A 24,079-nucleotide genomic window follows, 5' to 3' on the forward strand; every position below is an offset into this window, starting at 1 on the left:
TTATGATATTAACATGCATGCTGATTATATTTGTATAATATTAATTGTATAATTGCAAAATATGCATAAACAACAAGACGGGAACTAAGACATTGTCATTTTTGCTCTATTCCTTCTTTTTAAACAGGAAAAACTCCTAATGAAATCAGTGATTTTTTTGATTATTAAGAACCCTATCCTGTGACTTGTTAAGAGCTTTCAACTCTCAGGAAATCCACTTGGAGCTAAGGGCATGTAGCAGCTTATAGGCACTAACCCTAAGTGTTCAGGGATGAGTTCTTCAGTAGTTAGAAGGCAGGTTGTAAAGGCTTTGTCAATAGCAGCATACAAATGTTTCAGACCATTGCAAATAGAATAGCAGGTACATTGGAAAATACAATTCATTGCAAAACTGAAAGAGGCCGCTTTGCCAGAATTATTCTTGTGTTCGCAGGAATTTTTGGAACAATATTTATGCCATGCAGTATACAACCTACAGCAGGTCTTGGCTTACTTATTGCCAAAGATTAAAAAGGCAACTATGGAACAAAACAATATATTTCTCTGTAAGCAGTTGTTGTCTGGCTGAGACATCTGATGTCGCTTTCCCTTACTGTCTAGTTTTACTGCATTCTCTTACACTTACGTGCTCAAAATCCTATCAAACAATTTGCCTTCTCTCCTTCCCACACAGAAAAATGTGAAAGTCACCACTCGTGCTAATACTGGGCCATATTGCCCACTTCCACAGCATTAGCTGTGGGGGGTGGGGGGACAAGAGGAGCTGGAAAACTTGGTGAGGTTCCCCTCATGGAGTTGCCTGCCAGGCATCTTTTCAAGAGAGTGGGAATTGGAGCCTTGTGGAGCTGACAAGCAGCAAAGCACCATAGAGCCTGCTACATTGTCCCCGTCTCTCCTGGGGCCACATGGGTCCAACCATAACCGCAGCCCTGGGGGGCACCTTGAAGGAGTGAATGCTGCTTCGGTTTATTAATATATCAACTTTCACATGGCCAGTCCCCTGCTGGTCCCTCGGTCTTGCACCAAACCTCCCTGGGGCACCTTCTAAATAGCGCCCCCACGGACGGAGTATCTGCAGAATAATGAAGATGGGGGAACAACGCTGAAAAGGCTTAATCCATTCCCTTCTATGTGCAGATCCCCTGAAGGCAGTCCAGTCCAGTCACTCTAATGACTTAAATCTTCCTATCAGATCCATGGATCTCAAACAGATCCACTGAAGGCAGTCCAGTCCAGTCACTCTGACTTAAATCTTCCTATCAGATTCATGGATCTCAAATAGGTGGTTTTTATGAAGTAGTCGTCCTGGTCAGTACATATATATGGCTCTCCTTAAAAGCAGTTCAATTCTAAGTCGTTTGTTATCCTAGATTTACACAATTTCCATGCCGAGGCAACCAGATCTCCAAAAGAGCTCGTGTTCAAAGTGTTTTTAGCACATTATGCTAGTGAATTGAAGTCTAATCTCCTGACGTTTGCTCAAACGAAGGCCAGTTCAGGTATAAAAATAAATCCAGCCTTTTGATGGAATAATTAATGTGCCACACCCTATTTATTGTAGACGGCTAAACAGGGCTGAAGATACAGTGCACGGATTTCACACGTGCCATACTGCTAATGTAGTGGTTCCAAAGCAGACATTAGCACTCAAGAATACTATGTGGATTTCAGCCAGCAGTTCTCCCTTGAAGGGATTTTAGTTTCCATAAATCCACCAAATCATTTGGCAGCTTGTGACAGATCTAATCCTGTTTCATGCTATAAAGAGGGAAACTCCGTGTTGCTCAGATTCTCAGCCTTCAAAGCTAAGGAATATAGTTCTGGACCTCTCCAAGAAATATATATGGTAATGAATTTAGTGTCATCCTGTGAAATGTCAGACTTCTTGGATGAACAGAACGTGTGGTTTCATTGAACTACTTTTGAACACTGTAACTTTGAATCCAATAGCTTCAACAGGATCTGAAGGTGCTCCACACCTCTGAAAATCAGGCCACTCATCTAGGTGCCTCTGATAGGATGTGGCAGCCCTTTTTCAGGGCTCATTAGAGAAGCCTCTGGTGCAAGCACTCTCTCTTTTCCATGCCTTACTTAGGAGAATATGGGAGATGGCCACTGAGTGAAAGGAAGGGGTGTCAGGGAAGTAGTTTAAGGTTAAAGGAAAGGAAAACCCAGGCTGTTGACCCAGTCTCGCACCTGAGACCAGAGCTTTGAAGTGTAGGGTACGTGTATGTTCCCTTCCTCCCTTGGCACTGAGGTCCCGATGGGGATTATAGCCCCTGAGGCCTGATGGAACTGTAGTGCTGGGTTCCAGTAAAGAACTACAGGGCGTAGAGCTAGATATTGGTCTGTCAGGTGTCATGATTGAGCAGCCTCATCGCACATTCCTACAGTCCTGCTGGACGGGGCTGATCAAGGTTTTCCTCCAACTGGAAGGGCTGAGCAGAAGCCTGGGGGCTGCTATGATGTGACGTGGCAGCAATGAGGACGGGGAGGAGACTATCTCTTCTCTGTCTCAGTGCTCCCTCAGTGGTCCTCAGACAGCCTGGAGAAGTAGGAGGCCGTCTACTGCACAAGGGACTTTTGGCATAGGGCAGGTCAGAAAGGGAGTGGGGACAGAAAAGGGGGACAAGCACGGGGCACAAGGTCGGGACCAGGCTTGAGGGGAATAGGACATAAATGATGACAGGAAGTGAAAGGAGGCAGGCCAGGGAGGTAATAAGTCCAGGACTCACCCTGCCCCCAGCAACTATCAGACTCCAGTCCTTTCTCTGCTCCCAGAAGTCCCTCTCACATCTCCAGGCTTTGCCCCATCCCAGCATCTCCCCAGTGCTCCAGGCTCTCCTCTCCCCGATAACTCCTCCCCCCCGGCTTCCTCAGGCACTCCCATTCCTTCTACTTTTCCTAAACAACCCCTTAGACTCCATCCCGCATAGCTACACCCTGCTTTCCTCCTATATCTTTATACTGGCTGACTTCTCCAGGCTACCCAGTCAACCCTGCCTCCTCCATTCCACATCCGTGGGTGAGAGGGATCGACTTCCATCTTCTCCAATACCTGTCCAACTGCTCAGGGTCACCCAGAGGAGCAAATATGTGAGCTAGAGTTGCACAAGACTTGGCAGCTGTGGGGATACATATGGGATTTTCATTCCCTCAGGAGGGCAAGTCTCCACGTCAGAGCTGGTGGGGACTAAGAACATGAGACAGGAAAATAAACTCTGTCTGTCAGTTTGATTTCATTTTGATATTGAAGCCTAAGGAAAGCCTGAGGGAAAAGTCTTCTCTGGGAAATGAGAAATCTTTGTGTTTCTTTGAACTTTAACATAGACCCCACTCCAACCAGCAAAAGACCTGGGCGAATGCCAAGCCTTGGGAAAGTGGAACTCTATAGTCCCGATTCTTCCTAGTCCTGCACCTTGTGCAGTCATTTACAACAGTGCAAAGTGGCATAAATGCTACCAACTCGTAACAGTTTGCCCTGACTTTCCCTTGGTGTAATTGACTACGCAAGGTGCAGGCCAACAAAAACTCTGTTCCTTCGTGGGATTTTTTGGGGAGATTTTAACATAGCCTGTTTGGGTTATAAGCATAGCTTGTGTTTCTGTCAGTAGGTTGGGGAGGGAGCACACATAACAATTGGTGGCGGACAAATCTCAGAGGCGTTCAGTGTTTACTTTACTTGCTTTATTAAATGTATCTTTGCAGTTTTAATCTGGAACTTCATGTGCAAACCTTATAAGAAGTGAGTGTTTTTCATGAAGTATGGTATAGCCTGGTCGAAAATGCAGTGGTCATTGTAAAAAGTCAGTAGATCCCACACTGCTACTGTCGTTATGTATCCTAAGCTCTTGTCTGCACACACTCGTTGCACCAGTTTAACTGAAGGCTGTTTAAAAACTGATTTTAGTTTAACCAGTGCAAACCCCCTCCCCCCCGGTGGAAACATTTATATGGGTTTAAAACTGGGTATATTAGTTTAGCTTGTACCATAAATTCACCGACGCAATCTAAATAAATATAAACTAGGATTAAATCTGCTGTCTTTCCACACGGTACTGTGCACCATTTTAACTAAATCCGTTAAAAATTATACTTTTAGTTAACTTGGTACAACTTTGTGCAAAAACCACTCTTAAGGAAAGAGGAGAAATCTCAGGCTTGGTCTATACTTAAAACTTACACCCCTTCGCCAGCATAGCTATGTCAACAGACTCCACAGCATGAGAGCGGGCAGAGACAGGGGTTGTTCTTACATAGGCAGAAAAACTCCTTCTGTCAGAGTAAGCTGCATTGGCACTAGAGGGCTATTCCAGTTTAGTTCTGCCAACATAGGCTCTGTAGTATAGACATAGCCCCAGATACCAGGATTTGGTAACTTTTGGCAATCATTGTACCACAAGACTTTCCCATAGTATCTAGGCAGTTATCCTTCCAGTTCCAGAAAAACTAGGAAATGCAGAGGTGCCAAAACTAAGGGCTTGTCTACACTACCCGCCAGATCGGCACACAGAGATCGATCCAGCAGGGGTCGATTTAGCACGTCTAGTATAGACGCAATAAATCGACCACTGAGCGCTCTCCCGTCGACTCTGATACTCCACCAGAATGAGAAGCACAAGCGGCGTCGACAGGAGAGCGTCAGCGGTCAATTTACCGCACTGAAGACACCGTGGTAAGTAGATCTAAGTACGTCGACTTCAGCTACGCTATTCATGTAGCTGAAGTAGCGTATCTTAGATCGACCCCGTGCAATAGTGTAGACAAGCCCTAAAACAAAAACTATTTTGAACAGTCTGTGTTTTGATTATTTTGTGGGGGTGAAGGTTTGTTTCAGTTCTTTTTGTATCTGAACCATTTCACCCATCTTGAACAATTGTAGTGGAATGAACTACTACTAATCTTGAATCCGGTTTCCAGTACACATTTAAAAAAAAAAATGAATGGTGAAAAGTACATTGACACTTGACAATGAAACTTTTGTAGGATGTCATGTAGTAATCTTTCCTGCTTCAGCATTAATCCAATTCTGTTTCTAGGCATAGGAAAGAAGAATGCAAATTTGCTATGATCAAGTCTCTTTTGACTGGAAGCGGTAGTTTTATGTACAATATTTCCTGCTAAATGAAATTGTCATGCAGGATTTGTGATTCATGTGATCCTTTTCTAGGCTGCTGCACTCAGAAATAATTACTACCATGTTTGCTGTCGTCTTTGATGAAATAACGGATAATTTGGCATCTAAAATAGAGCTATGGAATTTTGGCTCACCGGTTTTGATTAATTGTTTATCCTAATGTTAACAGATGTTTGATACAAAACATCAATTACTGGGCACTTTAGTGGAATAGATGTCCGATTTTTACTGGACTAGAGTTAGATGATAAATCTTGCAGCTAGCAATCCTGCACATCGTAGAGTGAAATGTCACTGAAAGTTAGAAGGGGTTAGATAACATCTGAGATTTTTTTAAAATAGGAGTCTAACTTTAGGTACTCCAGCCCCTGTTTCGATGGGAGCTGCTGGCTGCTCAACAACTAAGAAAATCAGGCTACTTATTTATGTCCCTAAATATGGACGTGGGAGTCTAACTTTAAGCACCTGTTTTTAAAAAACATCTTGGCCAAAAATATTAATTTATCATTTATATCTTTGGCTTGATGATCTTCATTTTATTGGTGGGAAAATATTATGCAAGTGGTTTTAAGTGTTTTGGAGAACAAAACAATTCTTGATTGCTATGGGAATATATAATAATGGCAACAGTGTATTTCACTTTGTGTATTTACTTAGTATCTATGATATTAATAAGAAGTCTTGGAAAATTCACTTGGTGATATAGAAGGCAGCATATTTTAGTCAGATTGGTGTTGTGATGTAATGCTCGTGTTAGGATTATGAACGTGGCCCTAAGCCACAATATTGTCTCCAGATCTTGACACCAAAGCTGGGGAGTCGTTGGTCCCATGATTTTGGCTCAGCCCTTTAGAGAGTGGGAAGGCTGTCTCTGATCTGACTTTTTTGAAGCTCATCTCTGGTGGAAACCGAAATAAAACAAAAGTCTTCACATTAATCACATCACACATCATAGACTTGGATCTATTTTGTTCCAAGTAAAAATGAATCTAATGGATGATGAGATAAATCCATCTTTTATACAAAGAAACCAAATTGGTCCAGGAGTTTGAGTCTCAGTGGAAGTGAGAAGGAAGCAAAAATGGTTGTATGTGATCTGTCTGGAGGAGGAATAGCCTTGTTTGAAGCGGATTAGAAACTCTTTCAAGGGAAGAAGGAACAGCAAGGAAAGAGTAACAAAATTCTGTGTGTGTGGAAGATGGCCTGGGTGGAAAATATGAGGAATCCGAATTTGGAGAGTTTCTCATGGGGAGAAATAGCTTCAAAAGAGAGGAGGAAGGAAGCAGAGGAATGGGAATAGATCAGGATTTCCCTGTGGGATGGCTGCCTTAAAATGGACAGATTAATAGTGCAGAAGGGTGGGAGTCACCACTGTGAACACAGAGGAAACAGCAAAGCCTAGAGTTGAGTTTGCTAATACCTACCTTGTTTGTAGATCCTGCTGCTTTTTTTGTTGACGCAGTAAGTTGTCTATGTATCCTGTTGAAAACTGCCAGCGGAATAACGTGTTGCACAAACCTCTTAGTTCTTTGGGCAGATCGCTGTTTTCCTAAATCTTTTAGTAGTTCGCTTACACAGAGAGCAGGCGGAGTATTTCTTCTCTGTGGAAGCTTACAGCATTATTACAACGGTGCTTGGTGCACGACTGTCTCTAGAGGTACTTGCATAAATCGTTTGGGGAAAAAAGGGGGAAATGTTGGAGGAGAAAAGGAGTAAGAGACTGAAACTGATTATTTAAAAAGTGACTAATTTTTTTTCTCCTTTTTCTTAGTATTACCAGAACCTTTGCATCAGGTAAAACAGAAAAGGTGATCTTTCAGGCACTTAAGGAACTCGGTCTTCCCAGTGGAAAGGTATTTGCCAATTAAAATAACTTTTTTTTATATAAAGAAATCACAGAAATGACAGATTATATCGTTATATTTTAAGTCATTCGTGTCTTGTGTAAAAACATGCCGTATGTTCTCAGACAGCTTTGTCATCGCTTCAGTTAAACAGGAATATTTACTAATGAGGTTTATACTAAATGGTACCAAAGTTGGTTAGGGCTTTTTTCTGATGTCCCAGTGTGTTGAATATTTATATTCAAACATTCATATGGTACCTTGAATGATTTTTTTTTTAACTTCAACAGGCAAAATAAAGACTATGTCTTTGTTCTGTATTTACTTTTTTACATATTATTATTATTATTTATTTTATCATTCACAGACTTAATGTTACCATGTAGTCAGAATAAAAGTGCACTAAACAGATTTGGGGTAAGGAAAAAATTGAGAGCTCTTCTCAGAAAATATAAATAAAGTCATGTGCATTAGGCACAGGTTACTAATACTTTTCTAATACTCAGACATGTTGATAGAATAAAGAATAAATAAACTGGCTTTTGCTAAATCAACATTTGTTTTGTTTTTTTCAGAATGATGAAATTGAGCCTCCCGCTTTTACTTATGAGAAATTTTATGAACTAACCCAAAAGATATGTCCTCGTACGGACATAGAGGAACTCTTTAGGAAGATGTAAGTTAAATTAAATATTAAACTAATTTTAAATTGTTTTACTGTCATTTTAGTCTATTTCTAGTATTAACCGGTACAACACTGAACATGATAAAGAAGTCCCAACCTTGACTCCTAATACCATGTATGGTATTTGCAAACCAAGTCACATCTACATTTTCTTGCCTTTCCCCCAAAATTATTAATGTAAAAGTTAACTCTGTGTTTTAGAGCAACTTTTACATGAGTTAAAAGAAGCACCTGGAACTTTTTTTTGCATTGGCTTTACTAACTACCTACAGTTTTAACCTGCTCCTTTAGGTTATTAACACAGTATGTGAACTAACTAGATTAAGCAAGAAGTCTAAAAGTTTGTTCAATCAGATTCTTCTCAAACGGAGGACTTACATGTTGTTTGCTAAATTAACATTTGTTAAATCATACTGAGAAGAGAGGGTATTATACTGTAGCAAGCATAGACTGTTTGTTTGCCTTGACAGTGTCTGTTCATTTTGAGAATACACAGCTACTTCAGTGTTAGGAAACTGCAAGGTTTAGAAAGTATCAACAATGTCAACATGTAAATCATACCTACTGTAGCATCGTACATGAAAACTTACTTTTTCTAATAAATTTCTTTTCAGCAATGGAGACAAAACTGATTATTTAACGGTAGACCAATTAGTGAGCTTTCTAAATGAAGTAAGCTTTTTCATACATTAACTACCATACAAGTCTGTCTGCAGTGGCTTGCTTCTTCCAGTCTTCTCATTGCATGTATCATGCCATCATTTGCTGTGCTTTTGATCTGCTGATCTTTTCATTATGGCGATATCCAGGTGCAAAAATCAGCTCCAACTTTATATGTTCTTGTGCTTTCTCTATGTTGGCTTTGCGGATTGCTTCTGTTGATTACTTGCTGTGGTGTGAAGCTATTGTTGTGTATGTTTTATACTGTTATATACAATGTAATTTCAACTAAACTATACTCAGTGTTTTGTTATAAGCAATTATTTTACTTGTAGGCATTTGATTGCTGTATTGAATAACAGAAATATGAAGTGGGCTTTTATATGTAGTAGTTTGATTCTCCACTATCAAAATCTTTTCTGTTTATTACAAATCTATGGATCATAAGGATATTTTAATGAGTTGTATGTGATTCTGAAAATATTAAAAATATGTAGGATAGAAGGAAATATATTGGCAGCAGTATTTCTAAAATGCTCATTTATTAGCAAGAGTCTGCAGTGTTTCCTTCAGTCTAGTATCTGAAAAAGTACCTTATTAAAGTGTGTGATTTTCTTCTGTTTCTAAAGCATATTAAGATGAGTGGGAGTATGATTCACAGAGCTACACACCACTTCAGTGAATCTGACAGAATTTACTTAAAACAAATGAAGTATTGTGAACACCAAGTAATTCCCCAGCTTTTGTACCACTAAACTCTTTTTTTCCCAATGAACTGCAGAATTGTATTCCTTCTCTATAGGGTCTTTGAGGGAACTGATGAGTTATCCAAGTACAAACTTAAAAAACAACAGCAACAACAAATTGCTATTTTCTCATTTCTCTATGCAGAGATTTAAGCATGCATCAAGTTAATACCGTTATCTAAAAGGAGGGCCCTTTTGCTCCGTGTTCAAAAAGCAGCATATGCCTTATTGATCACCAAAAGTGAACCAAACACAAAAGGTTTTTTTTTAAAGAAGTAGAAGAAAATTAGTGATGAGATTAAGTTTTATCACTGTCCAATGGACTAGGCACGTGGAGTAAACCACACTTCAGTGGCTGCCCCAAATGTGCCCCTACCTTGCAAACAATTCCGTACGTGCTTCATCTGACTACTGTGAGTAGTTCCTTTGAAATCCATGGTCACAAAGCTAAGCATATGTGTAGGTGCTTGTAGGAACTAGGCAGTGATTGGTATGATGTGTGAATAATCCACACCCCTGAGTGACATAAATTACACAGACCTAAACACCAGTGTGGACAGCACTATGTCGGTGGGAGAGTTTCTCCCGCCAACATAGCTATCGCTGCTTGTTGGGGGTGGATTAATTAAGTCGACGGGAGAGCTCTCTCCCTTCAGCTTAGAGCGGATCTCTAGTGTAGTCATCGCCCGTGCAGAGTTTAATGTGTTGGTCGTGATGTGTAAGGCCTTAAGTGGCCTGGAACCTACTTACCTAAGACATCCTCTCTCTCCCTCTTCACATATGGCCAGCACTCTCTGTAGTCAGCAGAGGTGCTGGAGCTGGAAACAAAAGCTTATTGAGAGAGACAAGATGGGTGAGGTAATACTGTTTATTGGACCAACTTCTGTGGCTGAAAGAGACAAGCTTTCACAGAGCTCTTCTTTAGATCTGGGAAAGGTACTCAGAGTGTCACAGATAAATACAAGGTTGTTAAGCATAAGAATTAACAACATGTTTAAAGGGACCACTCAAAATGAAGTGGGCCATTAACAACTCTGCAGTCATAGAACCAAGGTTACAGATTGTTGAAAGAGACATTAAAGGGTTGTGCAGGTTTCTTTTGAAGATGAGAGCTGGGAGGCCAGATATGGAGTGATTGTTTCACGGTGGATAGAGTGGTTTGGTCTTTGATCATTTTTCTGCATGAGTTCATTCAACAATGTAGTGATTGTCTCATTTCACCCATATTTGATGGGGACCACATCCTGAAAGCAATCTTTCCGGCATAGGCACTGACTTTTATTTTTCCCTGGGGGTGCTCCACGCCCGCTCCATCCCCATCCCTCCCTTGAGGCCACGCCCTCACTCTGCCCTTTTCTTCCTGGCCTTCAAACAGCCCTCTCAACCTCACCAAGCTCATCATCAGACGCAAAGGTCTGCACAAACCACGACATACCACCTCAGTGGCACCAGACCCTGCCAGAACAACAGGAATCTGTAAAAAGCTAAAAATGTCCGGGATTTCCCCCCGGACGGCTATTTAAAGACCCAAAAGCGGCTGACAGGGCAGCCGCGCTGGGGGAACCGCGGCAAGCCGGCGCCACTCACCTTTCCTCCCTGGGCCCTGGGGCAACGCGCAGCTGAGAGCTCCCGGCGTGGCGGTGTCAGCCCACGGGGCCCCTCACCCGGCTGACAGGAGCCTGCAGAGCGCAGCACACAGAGAGGCAGCGAGGAGATCTCGCTCCCCTGCGTGCTGCAGCGGGGCGGGGCCTGTAGACTCGGGCAGAGAGACACACACCCCCGCCCCTGCCCCCCTCCCCTCGACCCAACTCAACCGTAGGAAGGAGCCAGAGGGACTGGGAGGGACCTGCCTGCTGGATGCTTCCTGGGAGCCGCTCCAAGTAAGCACTGCTGGGCTCACCTGGCCCTGTGGCAGGTCCCTCTGGGGGGGCTCCCCTCAGACCCACTGCCCTCAGCCCCCCGACCCTATTCCCTCTGCCTCCCCCACAGTCCCTCCCCTCTCATCTCACCCGACCCACTGCCTTCAGCTCCCACCCTGACCCTGTTCCCTCAGCCTCCCCCGCAGTGTCCCCCCTGTACCCTCCACCCTCAATCCACTGCCCTCAGTCCCTGCCCCCATTCCAACAGCCTCCCCCACAGTCCCCCTGCTCCCCCAACCCACTGCCCTCAGCCTTGCCCTACCCCAAATCTCTTCTTCAGCCTCCCCCGTCATCCCACCCCATCACTCCCCCTGCTGTCCCACCCCCTCAACTTCCCCCCATTCCAGTCCTGCTCCCCTCTGTCTCATCCCCTCCAGACCCTGTCCCTCTCTCCAACCCCCCGACCCTCCCCAGCCCAGCCCCATTGTCTCCCTCGCCCCGCCCCACCCCACTCTACACAGCTCTCTCTACCCTGTCTCATTCATGCTCCCCTCAGCCCCCCCAGTCCCAGTCCTGTCCCCCTCAGTTCCTTCACCCTGTTTCCCCCGATCCATCCCCACACACCCACCGACTCCCTCGACCTCCCTCCCCCCAATCCCACTGCTTGGACCCACCCCCGTCCCACGCAGGACATGCAGGAAAAAGAAGCAATGGGCTTAAATTGTAGCAAGGGAGATTTAGGTTAGACATTAGGAAAAACTTCCTAACTGTAAAGGTTAAGCACTGGACAAATTACCTAGAGAGGTTATGGAATAGCAGTCATTGCAGTTTTTTAAGAGATCAGACAAACACCTGTCAAGGATGGTCTAGTTGTTATTACTCAGTCCTGCCTCAGTGCAGGGGTTTGACTAGATGACCTATTGATGTCCCTTCCAGTCCTACATTTCTGTGATTCACACTGAATTGCCTTGTGCCACTGTCTAGTAGTAGTGGCACACAGTTCTCTGACATGCAGGTTTCTAAAATTGGAGTTAATATACAGTTTAGAGCATAGCAGTTTTAAAGCTCTGCATGTTCAGACCAACTGAGCTGAAAATTGTGATCTTGTATTCAAAACTATTAAATGTGAGCTGAAATAAAATCAGCCTGAATTGCTCAACAATATCAATGGAATCAGCATTGCGCTGCTATATATTGTAAAACATTACAGTGAAATCTTGCAAGTATTACATAGCACGCCGCCTTGCCCAAGTGGTAACTAAGCATAACATCTTCCTGTTTCAACATTCTTAACTTGTATCCCTCCTAGAAGTTGTTGTTTTTTTTCCAAACACTGAATGCTGCTAAGTTATGAGTTTTAACAGGGTTTTTTTCTTTTAAACCACAGCACTGAATGTTATTCTAAAATTGTTTTCCAAATATTCTTAAACTCCCAGTTTATCCCCCGCTGATGTTCATTGTGAAAAGTATTGCAGGTCTAATAATAATATTTGGCACTTTTGTAATTCACTGTCCAACATGTGTTTTGTGCCCTCCTCTGGTGGATTTTTAGAGGATAACTGTATAGCTACCAGCTAAGGGAGTTATATCTTGATCTCAAGTAGTAGAAGCTCATGCTTTTAAGTCTGGATGGCTCGGGTTCAATCTTTGGTGACTAGCTATGATGGAGGTTGCTACACTTATAATCCCTTTAATCAGAAGTTCTGAATATGCTTTGTTGTAGGCAGAAGTAGCCTATAGTTAAGCAACCGAAAATTTAGAATGGGAAGTGTTGAAATGTTGGGAAGCCTTATAATTTTGCCAATCTGAAACGAACATCCCATCTGAGGGATGGGGGCGGGGAGAGAGGAGAGTGAGACAAGACCAGGCAACTGGGACAAGGAATCCAGAGCGGTAGTGGGGGGCAGTTGAAATCAGATGAGGAGCTGGGGCGGGTTAGACAGCAATAGGATAGACATAGACTGGAAGGGACGGGGAAGAAGGGTCTTTGACTACTAGAGACCACTCCATTCTCCGAACATTTGATTCGCCAGAAGCAGGGGAGGGAGAGGAGCAGGGGGGCGGAGCGTTTAGGGGAGGGGGTGGAGTCAGGGTGGAACTTTGGGGAAGGGGCAGCGCCAGGGGCGGGGAAGGGGCGGAGTTGGGGTGGGGCCGGGGCCCCTTGTAGTGTCCTCTTTTCCAGGACGGCAGTATGGTAACCCTACATGCTACAATGATCAAGACCCCTCACAACACATCTTTTAAAATCCATGAGTCATACATATGCCTATCACAACATGTGATGTCCGTCATCCAGTGCATCATATGGCCCAATGACAACTCTGTGGGTGCAGCACTGTGTGTGTAGATGTGCCCTAACTCTCCTTTGTTCTGTGGTTGCAGAGTGTTAATGGCCCACTTCATTTTGAATGGTCCTTTGCAACATGTTAACTCCTGCGCTTAACAGTCTCTTCCACCTTGTACTTCATTGTGACACTCAGGGCATGGCTACACTTGCAGATGTAGAGCGCTTTGAGTTAAACCAGCCTTTGTAGAGCTCAGTAGGGAAAGTGCTGCCATCTGTCCACACTGACAGCTGCCAGCGCACTGGCGTGGCCACATAAGCAGCTCTTGCAATGGCCACAGAGAGCAGTGCATTGTGGTAGCTATCCCAGCGTGCAGGTGGGTGGGGTGGAGTGTGACAGGGAGTGTGTTTTGTGTATGTGGGGGGAGAGAGAGTGGTTTTGGGGGCGCTGAGAGCATGTCATCATGCTGTCTTGTAAGTTCAGACAGCAGCAGACCCCCTCTTCCCTCCCCCCCCCCCTCCCCGCCTCTCTCTCACACACAGCATTCCACAGTAATGGTTGCTTTGTCTCGGAGCAGATAAGCAGCCGGCTGTCAAACGGAGCTTTCAAAGGGCATATCCGCATTCCTGCAGTGATTCCAAAACAATGACAAGAGTGGCCACTTGACTTAAGGGGATTATGGGACGTTTCCGGAGGCTGATCAGAGCGCAGTAATGCAACACCTTGTTCACACTGACGCCCGGGCGTTTCAGCCAAGGTGCACCAGGCATTAATCTTCTCGCCGAGGTGGAGTACCAGGAGTGCTCTAGCCCTGGAATCAGGGAGCTCTATGTGCCTTGCCAGTGTGGATGGGTAGTGAGCTAGGGCGCCAAGGGCTGCTTTAATGCGCTCTAACTCGCAAGTGTAGCCAAGCCCTTAGTATCTTTCCCCAAACTGAAGAAGAGCTCTGTGTAATTCAAAAGTTGGTCTCTTTCACCAGCAGAAGTTGGTCCAATAAAAAATATTTATTATCTCACCCACCTTTTCCGTCCCATATCCTGGGACAAACATGGCTACAACAATACTGAAAACAATAAAAGTTTATTATCATTAGAAAAAAGCGGTGGTTGCTGGCAGGGCATTCTTAATGAGGGCCGTGGGACTTCTGAACTTGTTTCCACTTTGTTCCAAAATAGCCTGAATTTGATGACCTACCAGGCATGTTGTAGGTTGCAAAAGCAATTTGTTTGATAGGATTTTTAGGGAAGGATGAGGGTATGTCCCTGGGTAGGTCTGATTTGGGAGTGAGGCTTTTCTGGAGTTTTTCCATTTTTTTTTTTAATTGTCTGTTGGCTTAGGTAAATTGTTAGCTTCATTTTGACTGTTTAATGCTGCAGGCTGACAGTTAATTTAATTATGTATCATTATTAATGCTGGTGGGTTGTTTCTATAAGTCTAATTATTGTCAGGCACTTCTGTGCGTGTGTTCTTTTTTTTTTTAAATTAAATCTAAAGAAAAGGAAAAATAATAGAAAAACGAAATAGACCTAAAGCTACTGAGATTTCCTTCCGCCATTTATTCGCAGCCACAGATCTTAGCTTTGGCCTACGTGTGTAATTATCAAAAGTAGTAATTCAGTACAGGCTGGCCTGGACTCCTGCTTTCTGCTGAGCAAAGAGATAAGATGAAATGGGAGATTGGATCCTTCTTGTTTAGTAAGTTTTCCCCTTTCTGTTTTTGGTGGAAAGAGGCCATTATTTCTGCTGGACCTCATAAATCCCAATAATAAAGCTGGCTTCTAGCAAGTCATGAGTTGTTTCACATATCAGCAAGTATTTATCTGGCTAGGAGGTAAATGGCTGGGTGGCCATATTTGAAGAGCATCTGTTTCTTCCCTCTTTCTCTTTCCAAAGTAAACAGGCCCCCTCTAGCCTCCTCCCCCCAAATGATTTACCCTCCTTTTGTTAAGGAACGTGTAGTAGAAAGGTATGGATACTGTCTAATATGGTAACTAGAACAAGCAACAGCAGCTTTGCTGGACATATGTGATTAGTCCTGGGAGCTTTATGCTTTTCATATTGGTCAGCTATGTTGTTTTGCATTATAAATTCCCTGTGCCAACAAACTCACTAGCATAAAACATTTATGCAGGGGATCCTGCTTGACATTTTTTTAATAACATCAAGTATTACCAGAATTGTTTTTAATTAACTAAACTTTCCAAATGGAAAAAAAAAAAGATACTGAGCAGTGATCATGATGACAACAATACAAATATTACTGTTAGTTCCCTGCAATAATTTTTTGGCTGTGATTGCTAAGAAGCGGTGTTTGCCTTCTCCCATCTATTTTCTTCCCCTGTGTCACCTCTGTTCTATTTACGATTATCCGTGGAAGAGTGAAGTGGGGAAGAGCACTCTTCTTTAATAAGAGCCTCCCCTCCTCTTTCTTTCAGTTGTTTCAAATGATGCATTTTCACTAATGGTGCAAAGCTTGTCACGTGTGATTACATGTGGTCGGCCGTACAGTTGCATGCTAGTGTTGTGCTCCTGAGAGATGCTTAGCAAGGTGTGTCCTGCATTCAGCTGCTTACATTTCATATTTCATCTGAGATTTACTTAGATATCCAGATAGCCAACGTATAGTGAATTTAACTGCTATACTTCAGATGCTGTCGACTGTCAATAGCATTAATAAAAGGATGCTTCATTAACTGCATGATTAAATTGGCATTAGTTGTAATTTCTTCGAATTACCCAACCACACATGCCAATGTGTTGGTTGCAAAGAAGAGATCAGGTTGCTTATTTTTGATTGGACATGGCTTGATATTGAACAGATACCAAAATATTTGTATGTAAGGAATTACAGCAAATGCTTATAGTGCCTTAGGTCATAGACATTCCACACTGTCCATTCCTAAATTATTGGTCAGCAATATGGGGGTGGCCTATGTTACATTTATGAATGTAAATTACAGCTTCAAAACTGCACCTACCTGGGTAAAAGAGTGTTTCCATGGTCATCTTTGTTTTTGTTTTGCTTTTGCATCTGCTTACATGCCACTATTCAGTTGAATTATGTTTTTAATGGAGAATCAGGCACACAGTGTGCAGCTCTAATCCAGTGTGAATAAAAGTGAAAATCGCATTGCACACTCCAAAGCGAATGTGTCATGAATCTGGCCTTTAGAGATTTATTGGAAGTCACTGATACGTAGAATGCCTAAATATAGTCCAAACAATATTTGTGTATGATATTATGAAATCCCTACATCATTAATTGCTATACATTTTGGGATGATACTGTGAAGATGTTTTTTAATGCTTTACATATGTCCTCTATGATCCTAAGTTGATATTTCAGAAAGTTGAATGCCCCAGTATTTATACGATTCACAGAAATAATTGACACTAGTTAACATATTTCTAAATGCAGGTTTTGCATCGAATATTTGTAGCAACTTTTTATTTTTTTAATGTTTATTTTAGTCATCCGTATTGATGAAGACGCCAGTTTTATGAAGGGATAATTATGTTACCGTCAGTCAGGCCCGTCAGTTTGCATAACCTACATAAAAGATTTCTGAAGAAGGAAGAGGATTTACCAAGTTATTAAAGGATCTGCTGTTAATTGTCAAAATTTTATTGGCACATACGCCAGATGCGTTATGTTATTGTAATGAGTAAATAGCAATAATACACGTTAAATGATTGCACTGGAGTATTTTCCTGAGCAAACAGCCTGTTGTTTTCATAGATAACTAGATTTAAATTTATATAATGCTGAAGTTACAATTGGGATATGCTGTAAATTCTAGTTTTAAAAAATTGTCCAGCTCGTTCTTTCTCGTCTGCAGTAATGAAAAGTTCTTGGAAAATAGCCTTGCAGTAAGTGGTCTTGCTAAATTATGTTATTTTCTAACCTTAGCATCAACGAGATCCTCGTCTGAATGAAATTTTATTCCCATTCTATGATTCAAAAAGAGCAATGCAGATAATTGAGACATATGAGCCAGATGAAGATTTGAAGAATAAAGGTAAACAAAAATTAATACCACATTTCTTTAGACACTTTAAATTTTAAAAAGCACCTAAGTGACTTAAGAGCCTAGTCCCAATGAGACTGGGGCTTGTCTAAGTTGCAGCAGCCTACTCGGTCTACTCTAAGCCTCAGTTTTGCCCAGAATCTCTCCAGTACCGCCAGCTGCACCTCCGCCCCTGATGTACTCCTCCTGACCTAGGCATGCTCCCTACACAAGGGATTGTGAGGTGCCAGTGGCTGTCTTCCTTGGTTCCTGCAGCACAGGAAACAGGCCTTGACACCACTCTGGTCCTTTTACCAGGAGTAAAGCAGCTGAATGAGGGGTAAGGATTTCATCCTGTATATGTTGCTCCTAATTTACTCTGCTGTCCTTGCATCACACTATCTGTTAACAGATTGCTTATGCTTTTTTTGCTAAAATTGAACCTGTGAGGTGATGGTCTCTCCATAACTTCTCAGAGCACTCCAGTAAAAAAGGGGAAGGCCAATACACTGGCTATCAGATGGGAGATATCTCCTCTCAATAGCACGGTATTTCTTTTTTTAAAATGAGCTATAGGACACTCCAGGATCCATTGTTCTCTCTTCTTGCAGTCATGGATTGGAATTTTGAAGGCTCCAACTCTATAGCTTATTTTGTTTTCCTCTCCGTATGTACCAGAAACTCCCTTACTACTTACCTCCTTTTCTTTTTAATCTAATCATATTGGTCACATGTTTAATGCAGTCACGGATCTACTGTCTAGATGCCAGCATATTTCAAGTGTTTTCCCATAATGTACAAGGTATCATGAACATTGTTTGTCCTTGTTCAGAAAGAGATGCACCCATGTTTTGGGTGGGCAGGAGTTAAAGCAAACCAGTAGTTTATGAAGATAGGTATTTTGCAGACAAGAAACTGTCTCTAGAAGCTGATGTCGGCATAAGCTTCTACACTGTTTTCATATTCTTTCAACCAATCACTGAGTCATGGTAGCGACTTGAGCCTATTGTTTTAATTCTTTCTTTCTTTATTATTTCTACTGCGATGTATGTAAATGTGGAATGTCTCCTGCAGAAAAAAGGATGGGTTTTTTCTGATGATGATGATCTTTCCTTGATGGAGTTAGTTCATGCGGGTTTCACCCCAATGGAATTAGTGGGAGAAGGGGAGGAATTGGCCCCAGAAGTTGTGGATCCCGAATATAGGCAGGTCATTCATCTGGCTTTAAACCATACTGTCCTCTTGTTGGGTGATTGGTCCTTAGTCCAGTGTGGAGACAAAACCAGACTAGGTTCTGTCCAGTATCAGACCGGGATGACATTTTGAAAAGCACATCATTCTGCCCCCACCAGTGTGATCTTGCATGCACCATCCATGTGAGGCCATGCTGGCAGGGGCAGGCCCACACCAATCCTGCAAGGACCATAAAGTCTTGTATTCTGGGAATGCATGAGTAGCCACCCAACATCCAATGGAGGCAATGGCTTATCTGTCTGGTGATAAATGATCTATAGGACTGTTCTCTGCAGTCCTTTACAAGACCCCTATTCCATAAAGCACTTAGGCACATGTGTGCACTGAATAGCACTGTGTGGGAGGCAAGACCTCATTCACTGAACAATAGCTGTAAGAAACCAGTCCTGCTTTGGTTACTGTACAGCAGGGGTAGTGAATTATTTTTTGTCAAGGTCCAAATTTCTTGGTCAAGGTGCAGTCAAGGTCCAGACTCCAAAAAAAAAAAATTAAAATAATAACAACAACAATGATAAGTAAATAAAAAGATTTGGGGGTCCATTCAAAAGCAGCTGGTGGTTCAGATTTGGCCGACGGTCCGCCTCTTGACTACCCCTGCTGTACGGTAAGGATCAGTAACTAGTAAGGGTCGGTAACTAGAACTCAGCCCTTCCTCATGTGCTGTACAGTACATGAATGGCTCAGTAAGTTCAGGAGCTCTGTGGGAGAGCAGTTATAGACACTTTCTCCTTCTCGGGGAGACTCTGCAACTCAGTCTCTTAATTATGTTATCAGTGGGGCAGGGCTTCATTATTAAAATCTTAGCAGATATCCACCAACTATACACAGTATGATTATTTTTTCACTTTCTTATACTTTTTCCTCCAGGCTAATTACATGTCACGCTTGGAGCTACTTTGTTCTGCTGTTTTTAAGTTCGGAGGGGCGGGTAGTTAAATTTCTTAAGATGAGAATGTGTGATTTTTTTTTTTAATTTTTTTTTCATTTTCCCCTAACTCAAAACCAGCTGACGGGATTTGGCTGTGGCCGAGAATAGGAAGTTCAAAGCCCCAAGTGAGAATTTTTCAGAAAGTTATAAGCAAGTGAAAGCTGGGGGGTTAGGGATTCTCTGTTGAAACAAAAAGGTCATGTGAAACAGAATAAAATTAGAGCTGCTGTGAGCTGTCCCTTGCCAATAATAGAGCTCCCATGTCTAACATTAGGAAACATGAACTTCAAGTTCAAATTGCATTCAAATTGTGTAATGTAACATTTAGATGGTTAACTGCCTACCTCCCCCGCTCCCCCCTCCCATTTTTTTTTCCTTAGTGTGAGGCCATTTTTAAAATAGATCACAGGCAAAATCTGATCTGGCTTAAACCAGAATCTGGCCCCTCATCTTTTACAATTTCTGAAGCACAAAACAAAAAGAGGTAAAAGAAAACATACTGTGAACACTGTGGCCAAAGTTACTGTACACACAAGGTTCCATTTTCTAACATGGCTTTGTTTACATAGAAAATGTTTTCATTTTCATTGTCGGGAAGATAATCTATTGTATATACTTCGAACAGTGGGATGGTTAGCAAAGGTCTTGAACCTTCCATGTTTTGGAAATAAATCCAAAATAAATTAACTTTGCAGGTCATGCTAATAGAATCTTTGGATTCCAGCCTTTGAAAGACTGGGGAGAGCCTTGTACTTAAATTACTGTTGTTAATTTTCTTTCATCTGCTGCTGTAAAATACCAGCACCTCTTCTGGGTAACAATGTCTGTGTTCCTTTAACCATCTGTATTCTCTGCATAAATACAGAAAAAACATAAAGCTATTTTTTTCCTTCCAGGTCTCATATCAAGTGATGGATTCTGCAGATATTTGATGTCAGATGAAAATGCCCCAGTCTTCCTTGACCGTTTGGAATTATACCAGGAAATGGACCATTCTTTGGCTCACTACTTCATCAGCTCCTCCCACAATACCTATCTAACAGGCAGGCAGTTTGGCGGGAAGTCTTCTGTAGAGATGTACAGACAAGTGCTTTTGGCTGGTTGCAGGTTGGAAATATAGGATAATGGCTTTCATAGTTAATATTGTTTTAGGGAAATCAAATACTTCATTTTATTTACCTCAGCAATTCTATAGGATATCATGTAAATTTAACAAGTATGATAAATATGAAAAATATCATAAGTAAAATTCTTTATTGTACAAAAACATATGGAAAGAGTAGTCTTTAGGAAGGTCTAGTATTGTGGGGGGAAAGGGTGTGTTGGTAGGCTGCACACTTCTGCAGTTCAGAGGGATTTGTGCTGTGCAATTAAGCCAATCTGCATTTACACGGATATCAGTTTATGACTTCCAGTTTAACTACTTGCAGTGCATAGATATGGTATATCCAAATTAGCTAACAAGAGAGTAAATAATGGAGTGCTGATAAAAAAAAAAAAAAAAACACTTTCACTCAGACATTTTACACTCCCACACACACGGAGTTTAATGTAATATGTCCATAGTTATAAAATCAAATTGAAATGATAAGAGTTTGTGTATTACATACAGCGTGAGAGGAATTGTATTGCTTCTAAAATTGCATTGTTATTTACTGTAGCCTCTGCTCCTGAACAAGACAGATTGCTTGGAGCTTTTGTCAAATGGCTTATATATGTATTGAAATATTGTGGAAATTGACATCGTTGTTATTGGGTTTTTAGATGTGTTGAACTGGATTGTTGGGATGGAAAAGGTGAAGACCAAGAACCAATAATAACGCATGGGAAAGCAATGTGTACAGATATTCTTTTCAAGGTAGAATATATATATCATTGGTAACTTCAAATTTATAAGTCAAACTTTAAGCCCAAATCCTCTCTTCAACACCCAGACTGGGAAATTTAGCTAGCAAGTAGGGAACTCTGCAGAGAGAAGGAATCCCCCCTCCACCCCCACAACACTGCATGGCTGGTACTACATCCTAATGGAATGAATGATTCGAATGGGGTGGTTCCTATGTCCCGAACTCTTAAAAGCTTGCCTCTGCCTGACTACCTGTTTCCACCCCCCTCTGCATGAAAGCATGCAGGGAGCCCACTCAGGCCCTCCGCATAGTCTCTCCAAATCCTGCCACTCTTATGGGCTCTGCTGCAAAAGTCCCCCTTACCTGTGGAAAGGACAGGCGAAACACAGAAGTTGTCCCTTCAGCCAAAATCCTCCTCTCGGCCAGATCAGCTGTCAGATCCCTATGTTTCAGAGCAGCACTGAGTTTGTGGCTGTTGCTACCACCTTCCTTCCACAGGTGGAGAGGGAGTTTTTTAAACATGGAGTGCAAGGTAGTGAGTAGGAGTAAACGGAGAAATGAAATAGACACACTTTGTTCCGTCTGTCTTTGCTTCATTTACTATGTTCTGTGTCTGTAAAAATATTTCTACTCATGATTGCCACTTGATGTGTTTTAACATGAACACTTTCTTTGCGTTTTAAAGGATGTCATTCAAGCCATTAAGGAAACTGCATTTGTTACATCTGAGTATCCAGTTATTCTTTCATTTGAAAATCACTGCAGGTATAAAGTATATTCATCTTACATTTTTAATAGTGCAATGAAAGAGCAATTGTACCTATGATAAGGCTCATAATAGTTCAACTTTACTTGGAAAACTTTGTAACAGGGTTATGCAGATAAATTAGATTAGATGTCGCTTTGAAAAGATTCAGAGATGTTTGCTTGAATGCAAAGGTCAAGTTTTACGTTGGTTTAATAATGCTGTGATTCAGCAGTGAGTTACATTTGAAGGTCACATTAACTGAATAATATTTAATCAGCACATTACTTTGGTCTAAATAAATTCATGCATTTCAGTTATATTAGTTAGGTTTTTATTAAACAGTTAAAAGTACTGTAAGTCTTGTAATTTTATTGCAAGTGGGCAGCAAATTACATGAAATACTTGTATTACTTCTATATTTTGTTGTTGTTGTTGCTGAATGATGGCTTGGGGCTTTGGGGGGGGGGAGGGGTTTGAGAGAGAGAGTCTTAAGAAATTAACGAATGTCACTTTTTTCAGCAAATACCAACAGTACAAGATGTCAAAATACTGTGAAGATTATTTTGGCGATCTCCTTTTGAAGCAACCTCTAGAAACACATCCAGTATGTATCTTTAAAAATTGTGTTTATATCTTGGGTTAATTTTATTAGAGAGATGTAGTAACTTGGGGTCACATCACCAATAGTGGAGAAACTTGTGTACCTGGGCCTAAGTGTTCAAACATCACTATTGATTTTGGGCTTCTCAGGTTTTGGGTGCCCAACTTGTCCTTAGCTGGTTCATTTAATTTCTTCTGAACATGGATTGGGGAAGGACTTCTGGCAAGGGTTGGGGAGCCATGTCCCCATGCTGAATCAAGCAGGGTTGCCTGCCATATCAAATAGACGAAATGTAGTTCTTTTGCTTGTGACCTCACCACCTTGTCTCTCTGTAGTTTCCAGTCATTGATGCTCTACTTAATGCTAAACTGTATTAATGCTAAGTGGCACTATGTGCAAAAGCCTTATTTAAATGAATCTTAGCCATACCCGGCAGAGCATTACAGGATCTAATAATGAACACATCTTGTGTGTATAAGCAAGAACTGTGGCCAGTCCACAGCTGGTACAGAAGAACACGGTGTCAGGAGTACACTAAGAACAGAAACAGAAGGAACAAAGCAACAAAATGCAGACACAAAGAACAGACACAAAGTTTGCAGGATCTCATCAACATGCCACTTTTCAATGCCCCAGAGAATTGACAAATCTTCACAATGGACAGACAGTATTTTGCAAGATTTCGAATTGCAAACAAACTTTGGGAAGAAACTGGAGATATACAAATTTCTTCTTTAATTTATGTTGTGGGAAAGCAAGCAAAGCATATCTTTAAATCCTTTGACTTTACTGCAGACTGTCACAAAGATGACTATGAAAGGGTTCTGGCTATGTTTGATGCATACTTTATACCTCAGAGAAATGTAGTTTATGAAAGAGAATGTTTTCATGAGAGAATTCAAGAACCAGGGGAAAATGTTGAATGTTTTATAAGAATTCTGCATTCATTGGCTGAAAACTCTGATTTTGGGAATGCAAAACATAAAAATATCAAACCCAGGCTGGCTTATTGGGTTAACACAGTGGTCCCCAATGGGGTTCCCCTCTTGCGCAGTGGCGCCCGCTGGGGCATCTATGTGCGCCCGCTGGGGCATCTATGTGCACCCACATACTGGCCGGCGGACAAGCATCTGCCAAAATGCTGCCGGCGACGCCTCTGGATGACGCTGCTTGTCGGCGGCATTTCGGCGGCGACGCCTATTGATGTTGCCGCTTCTCGGCGGCATTTCGGTGGATGCTCGTCCACCGGCCACGGTCCGTGGTGGCTCGTCGTCTGGCGCCTGCCAGACAAAAAAGTTTGGGGACCACTACGTTAACAGATGAAAAACTTTTCATAACAGCTGAAATTGAAGAGAGATTTAACCCTAACCTCTTATTTAAATAGCAAAACAGTCTGAACTAGTGAAACAGTTAAACCTAGAGAAATTTGACAAACTTAAAAAACTGAAGCTAGCTTAGAAACGGTGTTAAAAATTATTA

The 24,079-nt window shown here is 42.0% G+C and overlaps 1 protein-coding gene across 1 annotated transcript in view; it reads left to right on the forward strand.

Moving 5' to 3' along the window:
• Window positions 1-24,079, forward strand: part of PLCB4 (phospholipase C beta 4) — a gene marked incomplete in the record, with an annotated part of 314,962 nt that overhangs the window by 203,711 nt on the left and 87,172 nt on the right. The window contains 8 exon segments of the mRNA XM_034764107.1: window positions 6,908-6,989; window positions 7,556-7,656; window positions 8,280-8,337; window positions 17,126-17,234; window positions 20,301-20,511; window positions 21,169-21,262; window positions 21,937-22,016; window positions 22,519-22,603. Coding sequence (XP_034619998.1) covers window positions 6,908-6,989; window positions 7,556-7,656; window positions 8,280-8,337; window positions 17,126-17,234; window positions 20,301-20,511; window positions 21,169-21,262; window positions 21,937-22,016; window positions 22,519-22,603 — 820 coding nt within the window.

This window comes from Trachemys scripta, chromosome 3 (assembly GCF_013100865.1).
Source record: "Trachemys scripta elegans isolate TJP31775 chromosome 3, CAS_Tse_1.0, whole genome shotgun sequence".
Classification (NCBI taxonomy): domain Eukaryota; kingdom Metazoa; phylum Chordata; order Testudines; family Emydidae; genus Trachemys; species Trachemys scripta.